The following is a 12,305-nucleotide window of genomic DNA, read 5'->3' as shown; positions in this document are numbered from 1 at the left end:
GGTGATTGCCGAAGCATTGACAAGTGTCAAATAGTTATAATGGTGTTTCCATTGAATGAAGTATCTCATAACTTCATTTCCTTTAAAAATTAATTCAAAGATTGAATCTATTCAAGTCTTAACTTGTGTTCTCATCTATGGGACGAACTTTTGAAACTTATTATACTTTGAACAGTGGTAGTTCAAGTAGATTTCTAAAAACGGTATAAGTATAGTGAAGTAATTGGTAAATTCATCTTCCTTTAAGCTTATATCCAATAAGTAATTACCTTACACTTGATAAAGGATTCTAGTAAGTTATCCATTTAGATACTTGCATTATTGTTTACACTATATATTATCTTGCGAGTTGTAATGCTCACTCTTGCTTCATTTCTTCATCACACAACAACAGTTAGGAAAGATGGCCAAATTCAAGCTGACCCAGCGCAAGCGCGTGGGAAGCGTCCCGCGTCTTCCCGTTGATGTTGTAGCTGCTATAGCTGCAGAGGTAGATCTATTGGTAGAACAGGCATTCTACTTTTGGGAACCAAATATTGTATAATTATAACTTTTGGCAGATAATGGCAATTAACTGTAAACTTATCAAGTAATCATTTTGGGTTGTAATAACTTTTAAATTGTGGATTCAAGGACTTGTACTTATTTCAGTTCATCTCTGAGACTATAACGGGTTGTGGTGTGTGTTAGTACGGGGTCACAGCATGAGGTTATTTTTTTATTAATTAAGTTAAGTGATATTGTGGAAAGAAAGACCGTGACGACCCGGATCCCCGACCCCGGAACTGGGGGTGTTACAAAATCCATGTGTAGCAGTTGCAAAGGTTCTTCAATTGTTGAATCAAGTTTCTTCCTGAATGATGCTTTAATCTGCTTCTCTTTTTGACAGGCATCACACAATCCATCCTTAGAAAACTCCATTATAGGAATACCTTTAACCAGTTCTTTCTTTACTAGCTCATTCATGGTCTTGAAGTTTAAATGGGATAGCTTCTTGTGCCATAGCCAACTTTCATCCTGACTTGCTTTGCTGAGAAGATAAGTAACAGATTCTGCATTAGATGAGTTGAAATTAGCTAGATACACATTTCCTTTTCTCACACCAGTGAGAACCACTTTGTTGCTTCTTTTATTAGTCACAACACAGGCTTCTGAGTTACCTTTATCATAAAGCTGGTTGATACTCAACAAGTTGTGTTTGAGACCATCCACTAAGGCAACTTTCTCAATGATGACATTGTCCTTTGAAATCAAGCCATATTCCACAGTATAACCCTTGTTGTCATCTCCAAAAATAATACTTGGGCCAGCTCTCTCCTTGAACTCTGTGAGCAGGGTAGAATCACCAGTCATGTGTCTTGAACAACCACTATCCAAGTACCAAAGATTCTTTCTGTTTCCCTGCACACATCAAAATCAAATCAAGTTGATTTTGGTACCCAAGTTTCCTTGGGTCCTGCCTTGTTAGCTTTCTTTTTCTGTTTCTTAGGCTTTATCTCATATGACTTGGGTATATCATCATCCTTGGTCATTTGATTTGGGCCTTTGAAACCATTCATTGCAACAGAATTATCATGCATATTATAATCAACAGGGAATGGCATGCTATTAGTGAACATGTTATTCCAGTAAGGCATGCTAAATGGAATTTGTGGCATACTAAATGCAACATAATAAGGATTAGGTGCAAATGGCATATTAGCAAACTGTGCATTCATATTCTGTGTAGACATAGCATTCATAGGCATGGGAGGCATGGTATTCATGTTAGGAAAGTGAGGTGGCACAGACATGGAAGTAGGCATGGCAGATTTGCAATTAACAGACAAATGATATATACTTCCACACTTGTCACGGATTTTTCTGGAAGCATATTTATCAGCTGTGTAGTTATTGTGTTTGTTAATCCCTACTTTACCATTTCATTTATTTTTCTTTTTAGCCTCTGTTTTCACCTCAATCTTTTCAAGTCTGTCACTTAACTGTTTGATAGTCATGTGACCAACATTAGCCTTTTTCCCTTTCTTAACTTGACTCGATTCTCCTGAAACAAAGTTCTTGGAAACAGATCCATACTTTTCATTCAACTTAACAAGTTTGGCTTTACTGATAGGCTTGCTTACAGCCGACGGATGAGGATTTTCATCAGTCGACGGATAACCCTTTTTGTTATCCGACGAATGATCCTCATCATCCGTCGAGTCTACATCTGTTAGCACTCCATCCACCAAATTTGGTTCTAGTTTCTCCTTGTTCTTTTTCCAAGCTGCATCACAGAAGGACTCGATTCCTTGAACTTTGGTGATTTGAGCATGGACATCTCTAGATGTTTTACATGCCTTAATCACCTCCTGTTCACGCTCGAGCTGCTTCTTCAAAATTTCTTCTTTCTTCAAGGACTTAGTTAATTCCTCCTTGGCAATCTTACACTCAATTCTTAATTTTTCAAAATCAATGAATTGAGACTCTAGCACATTATTTCTCTCACTCAAAAACAAATTATTTTCTTTGATTTTAGCATTTTATTTAGTAAGAGACTTAAGTGTAACACGCAAATGATATAACTCTGTAGACATGTCATTTATAGCATCATTACACTCAGCTTTAGTAAATGTGCAAGGTTTGTAGTAATTACCTGATTACTTGAAGAACTTATTTCTGTTTCATCAGACTTGGTCATTAGGGCTAGATTGACATAGCTGACATCTTCATCTTCATCCAGACCATATGTTGTCCAGTCATTTTCTTGTGTAATGAAAGCCCTTTCCTTTTGTTTGAGCAGCTCAAAATATTTTTGCTTATAATCCACAGGCTCAAACTTTTTCTTACTGGAATCTGACTTTCTACACTCACTGGCAAAGTGCCCTGCCAAGCCACATTTGAAACATTTGAATTTTGATTTATCCACCATGTTTCTATTTGGCTTGGCTGCTCCAAAGTTCTTTTTGAACTTGAGCTTGGCAAATCTTCTGGAAAGAAATGCTAAATGTTCATCAATGTCTTCCATGTCATCTTGGCTCAAAGAATCTTCACTTTCTACTGCAAGCCCCTTACCCTTGCTTTCACAGACCCTTGAAGTTGACTCAACAGCTTCCATCTTCATCTCCTTCTCTTTCTCTAACTCAACAACTAATGCAATGGACCCTCCTTTCTTCTTTCCTCTCTCCATCCTCTCATCTTGCTCTATTTCAAGCTCATAAGTTTTCACGATGCCATACAGTCTCTCCAAAGTAAACTCCTTATAATCTTGTGAGTTTCTTAATGAGACTGTCATTGGTTTCCATTCCTTTGGAAGAGATCTAAGGAATTTCATATTGGAGTCTTTTGTCTGATAGACCCTTCCATGCAACTTTAGAGCATTTAGCAGTTTTTGAAGCCTACTAAAAATGTCAGTGAGAGACTCACTTTCTTCAGTATGAAAATGCTCATATTGCTGAATCAGTGGCTGCATCTTGTATTCTCTAACTTGCTCAGCGCCATCACAGATGATCTGTATTGTATCCCAAACATCCTTGGCAGTTTTGCAGTTGATAATATTGTCAAACATATCACCATCAACTCCATTAAACAGGATATTCATGGCCTTTTTATCCTTTCTGACTTGTTCAATATCAGGATCAGACCATTCATGCCTTGGCTTGGGGACAGATGGCTCATTTCCAGTTGCAGCTCTCATTGGAACATGAGGGCCTCTTTCTATGTAGTCCACATAGGCCTCATCTTGAGAAAGCAAATGAAGATGCATATTTACCTTCCAATGATGGTAATTATCTTTATCCAGAAAAGGAATCTTGACTCCAACATCCTTCTTGTTCATCTTATTGTATTGTTTTTGATCTTTAAACTCTTTGTTCTTCAAGAGCTTGCTCTGATACCAATTTTTAGTCCCTTAACAATGTAACAAGAATTACAGAAGGGGGGTTGAATGGAATTCTTGAAACTTTTTCTTGAATAAAAATGTTCTAACTAAAATATATATAAGTGTGAATTGATTAGCAGAATGCGGAATAGTTACTTGAAATGAATCAAAACACAAGTAATTAAAAACAAGAGTCTTTAAAAACTTTCTGGTGGATTTGAAAAATTCCACCAGAGATATATAATATATATAGAGAGAACTCTGTGTGCAAAAAGCTCACAGTTGCTTAAAAAATGATAACAACTAAGAATGAGAGAAATGCTAAGAATACAGCTTACAAATGTTTCTCTCTTGGTTGCTTAGTTCCTTAGTTCCTATTCTATTGTTGCTTCTTGGTTTATATATCACCAAGATTACAAAGTAATAAGACAGGATAATAAAATAAAAACTATCAAGTCTAATACAATGCTACTTCATTACTCTATTCCAGCATCTTTGAATATCTTCATAATAGCATGAAAATGGCAATACTTCTTTGTTCTCGAAAACCCAGTTGAATAGGCTACCACATTCTATTTGCATACACTCGACGCATGTGACTGTGTTATCACTGTCAACAGATATTTGAATTTTTTATCCGTCGGGTTTATGATCATCTGTCGAGTTAATGATCATCTGTCGGGTTGTTGATCATCCGTCGAATTCATTATTGTTTATCCGTCGGGTAGCAATCAGGCACTTGACTTCATTTCATTTATGCAGAATTACAAGATATCATCTATGTACAATTAATCAACCTATTCTGCATATCTAGTTAAAGTCAACATGACTTAAGTACTACTACAGATTCTAAACAATGTGTATGCAGAAATGTGCTACAGACTTATTGTTACATAAGCTACTCACACGATGGATAATAAGTCATCATCCGTCGGGACTAAAGTGTGTCATCCGTCGGGACTATAATCCTTATCCGTCGAGTGCTACATTTTCACTAAGTAAAATCTACCAAGGTGTTTTGTTCATGAAATCATCAAGTATACAACATATACACAACAAGTGAGTATAGCCCTCTTGTTTTTCTTGATTGCATCAGTTCCCTGACACATTGTCTCCAAAGCATCCCATATCTCCTTTATAGTCTTGTATTGAATTACCCTATTTGACATGACATTATCAATGGCACTATGCAGCAAATGCCTTACCTTTGCATCCTTGTAAATAGATAAGATATCTTCAGCTGTGTATTCACTTTTCTCCTTTGGTATGGTCTTTGATGGCTGATCTGTAACTACAACAGAGAGCTTGGTTGGCTTATGCGGTCCTTCATAAATTCTGTCAAGGTATTCTGGATCTGTAGCTTTCAGAAACATAGTCATCTTCACTTTCCATATGGGATACTCAGACGGTCTCAGCATGGGAACCCTGATAGTCTCATATCGACTATGGGTTTGAGTCTTTGGAGTTTCTTCAGTTTTAGCGGGCTTGGTTGGATTTTCTGCTTCTTCAGACATGATTGTTTTAGATCTTTACTGTATGTGTGTTAACAGATAAGCTCTGATACCACTTGTTAGGTCACACAACACTGTAGAAGGGGGTTGAATACAGTGTAGAATACAATCAAATCGATTTAAAGCACAAGTAACAGAAAACAAATGTATTCGATATAACAAACTCTATTACAATGGAACTGTTCTCTCTCAGTGATGAACAAATATCACGAGAGCTGCTAGGTTACAATACATGATCTTCTTGATAATTGTAACTCTTATAGAGTAAACCTATGTCTGTGTTTATATAGACACACAGTTCTGATATCCATCTTCTGATATTATCTTCTGATAATCTAAGTCTTGATATCCTTAAGTCCTGACTTCCATTAAGTCCTGATTCCAGTAAGTACTGATAATTCCTGTTAGTTAAGATCTGAAAACTAAACATGAAACATATTAGACACGACATCTCAAATATATCCAACATGTCAATTTTCTTTAAAGTTTATGTTTAATTTTCTTTAATCACGGATTAGCATTAGATTGTTGTAATTTGTTATTACTTTGTATTCTTATTTTCAAACAAACGTACTTTCTACTTTGTATTTAATTTGTCACTTTGTACTTCGTATTTAATTTGTCAATTTTATTGGAGGCGGTTTTATAATCGAAATCAATCCGATAAAAATCGAACCGAGGTTTTAAAACCGAACCGATAACTTGGTTGTGGTTGTAGTTTTAAATTTAAAAAACCGAGTGTATACGGTTTCGATTTCGATTCTATCTAAAACCCGCCCCGATCCGACCCGCGCTCCCCCTATTCTTATAATGAGAGACTTTGTGCAACTTATTGTGCCTTCACATGCCGATATCAATGTAGGATACTCACACTTCATTAATTACTATGAAGGCCCCTACATCTAATATTATGATTCCATCACATGCTTCTCAAACAAAACAATCACCTATTCTTTCACCAGTATTACAAGAATAGCTACAACTTGTCAAAGTAACTGAAGGTGCAAGACCATCAAATTTCCAATCCCAAGAAGAATAGCTCCATCTGTACCGGGGACAGTTGGGTGATTTAGAATCTATTGCTCAATAAATTCTCGGTGATAACATTTTAAAAACAGATTATGAGGCTATATTCCTAGGCATATAAAACTAATGTGGAAGCTCAAAGGAAGAAAATTGTTGATGAAGCTGTTGAAGAATGCAATGTGAATGGATGGCTAAGATCTATCATTTTAATTGCTATGGGAGTTGCTTTACAAACTATTGGCAAGAATCTATGATAGTCCTGAACTTCAATGTCAAAGAATTGACTCCAACATAAGTAGAATCTTCAAAGGACATCCACTTGACCAACCCATATATCATTCACTCTCTAAGGAAAGGGAGACAAACATGAAGCAGAACAAATTCTTGACACCAATGAGCCTCCTCAACCCACCTTAAACCCCTCTCAAACACTTATCCAACCAGTTAAGCTAACTACTTCATCCTCTTCAAAAGATGAAGCTAGTAGAAAAAGAAAAAAAAAAGCATGTAAACCCTCTTCAAGTGCTTTTTGAGGCAGCTATGTAAACCCTTTTTAATTGTTGTTGAGGCGGTCAGTGAGTTAGAGAGTGAAAAATCTGAGTCACCTCTTACTAGACCAAAAAAGAAATCCAAAACTACCTTTGTATCCATTCAAATTTATGCGTGCAGTTTCACAAGAAAAGGCTAGCATATTAACTGAGGTGCTCTCTCAAAAGGGTGATCTTGTTTAAAAAAGAATTCTACCTAATGCAACTTCTTGTAAAGAGTCTGCACAGGGAAATGGTAAGGAGAAATTTGTATACGGTGAGGAGCACGTACAAATTTCAATTGAAACTCTCGCCTCTACTCGGGGGAGTTGCCAAAATCTTCACTTAACAAAACTTCATTTCTAAAATCTACTGTACAAATTTATTCTCAACGTGAGAATCAGGACACTGATTCTCAAGATATTGGTCATCATGAATTCATTCCTCATGATGTGCCAATAATTTTAAGTGACAATGTACTTGACATAGTGTTCACAAGCCAGGAAAAACTTTTAGATGGCCAAGAACACATGTTGGGATATATCCTAGTGACACTGGCTATCACAAACACCTAGGATTCACCAGTCTTAACTAGGGTTGAGCAGAAAATCGAAAAAATCCGAAACCGAAACCGCTAAAAATCGTTAAAAACCGAACTGCAAAAATTCGATCCAAAACCGAGACCGCAAAAAGTAAAAACTGAAACCGATTATTCGGGTGCAGTTATAGATTAAAACCGAACCGAAAAAATCTGATATGGACCGAAAATTAAAATAAAATAAATAAATAAAATATATTTAATATTTATGTTTTATAAATTAATAAATACATATAATTTTTAACAGAAATTAAAAGTTTTTATAACAAAAGTTACTTAGGCTCAGAACACGGGCTGGTCTGGTGTTGAAAGTTACTCAAGTTCTCCTGCAGCTGTTAGTGAACTCGATTTAGTCTACTCAAGCAAACACTTAAATACCTCATCATCTTTCTTATCATATTCTCCTTCAACTCACTCTCCAACTGAACATCCTCAGAGCACTACTGCACCGTCTCAAACTTTCCAGACAATTGCTTTGGTGCTACTTTTGGACTTTGATCACTAGTTTAGTGGTTCTGCATGCAGCACTTCTATCTTCTTATGTCAATTTTCTTTAAAGTTTATGTTTAATTTTCTTTAATCACCAATTAGCGTTAGATTGTTGTAATTTGTGATGACTTTGTATTCTTATTTTCAAACAAACGTACTTTCTACTTTGTATTTAATTTGTCACTTTGTACTTCGTATTTAATTTGTCAATTTTATTGGAGGCGATTTTATAACCAAAATCAATCCGATAAAAACCGAACCGAGGTTTTTAAAACCGAAACCGAACCGATGACTTGGTTGCGGTTGCAGTTTTAAATTTCAAAAACCGAGGGTATGCGGTTTCGATTTCGATTTTATCTAAAACCCGCCCCGATCCGACCCGCGCTCCCCTATTCTTATAATGAGAGACTTTGTGCAACTTATTGTGCCTTCACATGCCGATATCAATGTAGGAGACTCACACTTCATTAATTACTATGAAGACCCCTACATCTAATATTGTGATTCCATCACATGCTTCTCAAACAAAACAATCACCTATACTTCCACCAGTATTACAAGAATAGCTACAACTTGTCAAAGTAACTGAAGGTGCAAGACCATCAAATTTCCAATCCCAAGAAGAACAGCTCCATCTGTATCGGGGACAGTTGGGTGATTTAGAATCTATTGCTCAATAACTTCTCGGTGCTGACATTTTAAAAGATTATGAGGCCATATTCCTAGGCATATAAAACTAATGTGGAAGCTCAAAGGAAGAAAATTATTGATGAAGCTATTGAAGAAGGCAATGTGAATGGATGGCTAAGCTCTATCATTTCAATTGCTATGGGAGTTGCTTTACAAACTATTGGCGAGAATCTATGATAGTCCTGAACTTCAATGTCAAAGAATTGACTCCTACGAAAGTTTTTGAAGTAATTAATAGTACATACTCCCTCCGTCCCGTTTAGAGATGCACAAAAAGCCCGGGCCCGAAAATCTGGCCCGACCCGATCCGGTCAAAGCCCGGTCAAAACCCAGCCCGGGGTTAGGGCCTTGACGGTCCCTATATTTTTAGGTAAAGTCCGGCCCGATTAAAAGCCTGAAAAAGCCCGGTTAAAATATGATTATTCTAATATATTTTCTTATATATTTATGAATTCACATTTACTATAAACATAAATAATACTTTAAACACATATATATTTACATATTTGTGATTAATAATATTATTTATATACTTCACTGCATAAATAATGAAAGAATATATAGTAAATACACTATATATATTTGGATAACAATGATAAAACATATTATTCTATAAACATGTTTATTTTTTGCCGAACTTAAAAATTTTTAACTCATAAAATATTCCATGTAAACTAATACATTTTTACGATATTCTAGTTGCTAACATATGTAGTCTTCGGAATCTCTAATAAAATTCGATTCAATTTAAATTAAAAAAGCCCGGTTAGGTCCGCCTCGAGGGCGCGGGCCTAACCGGACTCTGACATTTTCGGAAAGCCCGGTCTGGCCCGGTCAAAGTCAAAGGCCGAAAAGCTCGGCCCGGTCAAAGCCCGGGCTTTTTAAGGCCCGGTCAAAGTCTGACTCGGTGGGCCTTTTGTGAATCTCTAGTCCCGTTGATTTATATACATGCACTATTTGCACGCATTTCGAGGTTTTCATAAAATATAGTTTTATAATATATTTTTTTTGAATAAAAGTTTAAACATAAAACTTTTATTCAAAAAAAAATTTAAAAAAAAATATTATGAAATTATGTTTTAAAGGAGTATCAGAAAACATGTCAAAAAATATTATATAGAATTCAATGGGACAGAGGAAGTATAAAAACTAACTAATGAAGGAGGATGATTATATGGACAACATAATTTGTGGTCTGACCGTGAATATATCGAGAATACTGAAACGTTGTAATTCATGTGAAATTCGAAAATATTTTTAGTTACGATGTGAATGTAAATTATCTTTTAACTTGAATAAAACCATTGTGAAGAGAGTGCAAACTGTAAAGTAAAACATGAGAATTTTAAATAATCGAATTTTGTTAGTTACTTTTACGCACATGGACAGGTGGTACGTTGACACTCCACAAAGGAGATTTGAGGTGAATTTAATTATTCAAAGAAACAATATATACAAAAATTAACAGCAACGATTGCTTGGCAAGGGGTTGAAGTTGATCACCCAGCTAAATTACATCCGTACATGAAAATGCATCCCGTGGACCAAGTACCAAACATGTCTAAAAATAAAACAATACTTATAATGGAGCACGATTATTACCTAAAAATAAAAATAATCATTTTTACAAGTTGATCCTCATTAATCTCACAACCGCTCAACATTTGTCCCCTACATATTTAGATATATATTCTCACCTCAAGTACATCAAGGACTAGATATTAGGGCAACCACAGAAAAATACACAAACTTTCATAAATCCCCTTTATTTGCCTCTTCTCCTCTCTTTAGGAAAAATTATATACTCATTTGATAAAAATTAATTTCTGAGTCCGCCACTATTCGTTTAACAATGGGCTCTCGTCTTGCTTTGATGGCCACATTTCTTTTGGTGGCCTTGGCATCTGCAGTACTTGCTGATTCGTCGTCAAGATTCTTCCATGAGAATGCTGAATTCGGCATCCCACTTAACCTGGGGACCTGCGATAGCGGAGTTGGTACTTGCAATTCCAGTAGGAGAGCTCTTGCAGGAGCAGCTTCTCATATCAGTTATGATGCTCTCAACGAGAACAAAGTACCCTGCACCCAACGCGGCTCCTCTTATTACAACTGTGTAGCCTCCAAAAGAGCTAATCCCTATCAACGTGGCTGCAGTGCTGCAACGCAATGTGCACGCTATTAAACCACAGCTTCACCAGGCAAGGGAAAGGAAGATGTATGGAATGTGCGTACAAACAATAAAGATGCAGGAATGTACAAAATTAACTAATTTTCTTAACCATTTTTCTAGTGTGTGCCAATAGGCGCATAATAAAATTATGTATTTTGTTTTGTGGAATTTTTATGTCCTTAATGCTAGTTCCGCAGTCTGTCTATTGATTGCTTTGTGGATAAAATTGTAATGATGTTATAAAAGTTCTTCTATGCTAATATCAGTTCTTCATCCAAGTCACTGCTAATCCAGTAGTATATAAATTTTGATCTATTTATACTGTATTCCGCAGTCATTTGGAAATAACGGCCAATGTTTCTCTGCAAGGTGCAATGTACAAAGTTGGCTCTAAAAATCTGCACATATTGTTTATATCAGTATCAGTAATTTATTGAAAGAGTAGTAGAGTAAGATGAGAGGCCATCTGACTCCACTCTCAGCTATCTCCTAATTCTTAATCGTAGGCTGTGTGGAGATCAAATCAGTATACTCCTAATTCTTAATCGTAGGCTGTGCGGAGATCAAATCAGTATACAAAATTTCTAATATTTTTGGTCTGCAGATTCAACTGAAACCTCTCTCAGAGGGCTGCCCCTGGCAACTGCACTAAATTTGCAATTCCTACGACATTAGATTAAAAGACTGGGAAATACAAGAATCTTGAATTAGAATAGAATATACCTACGACAATCTATTATCAATTCCTAGTACTTGTGCAAAACAAACAAATTAAGAAAATATTATTAATTCGGAGCTGAGGGTAGTTTTTGTATCACATGGACTCCACACATCTCTAACTTAGTTCCTTCTCTCCCTAAAAATAAATGCTAACTTTATCTGCACTTATCACCGAAATTTCATCTCAACTTGAGCATTCCACTCTGGATCGTGCTCCACCTACTACTATAAGACCTAGTGGAACCTATGTTTTATTAGTGAGGATAACACTCTTTAAAAAAAAACATCTACACCTATGTATTTATAAATAAGTCAGAGCCCAAAACCTTAGAAATTCTCTTCTAATATTGGTGGGAAGTTGAAGGATATTGTATTCCCAGTATTCTTATAGCCAAATCATGCTGCAAACTTGGTAGAACAGCATGAATGCAAGTCTGGACCAACCTAAAACATTAAAAAAATGATAAATTTATAGAGTATGTCATTGTCTGTCATCTAGAGATTTAGAGACCAAGATCAACATACCTTTAGAAAACTCTGATTCATACTGATTAATTTCAGAATGCTGCACGGACTAAAAAATAGTGTTTCTAATTCCTTCAACATTGACAGACCCCGCACATCTTGTTGCCTTTTGCATTTTTCAACTCTAAGTTCTTCAAGATGAGGTGGAAGTAGTGGAAGTAATTGAAGGCTGATGCATTCTCGTATAACC

General features: G+C 36.0%; 1 protein-coding gene across 1 annotated transcript; it reads left to right on the top strand.

Annotated features, from left to right (window-relative positions):
- The first annotated feature begins 10,552 nt into the window (after positions 1 to 10,552).
- LOC141660313 (protein RALF-like 4) lies at positions 10,553 to 10,882 on the top strand. The gene has a single exon (XM_074467290.1). The coding sequence runs from the start codon at positions 10,553 to 10,555 to the stop codon at positions 10,880 to 10,882; it is 330 nt and encodes a 109-aa protein (XP_074323391.1).
- The last annotated feature ends 1,423 nt before the right edge of the window (positions 10,883 to 12,305 follow it).

This window comes from Apium graveolens, chromosome 5, assembly GCF_009905375.1.
Source record: "Apium graveolens cultivar Ventura chromosome 5, ASM990537v1, whole genome shotgun sequence".
NCBI lineage: Eukaryota > Viridiplantae > Streptophyta > Magnoliopsida > Apiales > Apiaceae > Apium > Apium graveolens.
Note: the sequence above shows the minus strand (reverse complement) of the source record. Positions and strands in the feature narration are given on the sequence as shown.

Coding starts and splice junctions, on each gene's coding strand:
- LOC141660313 (XM_074467290.1), top strand. CDS start 10,553: ATGGGCTCTCGTCTTGCTTTGATGGCCACATTTCTTTTGGTGGCCTTG.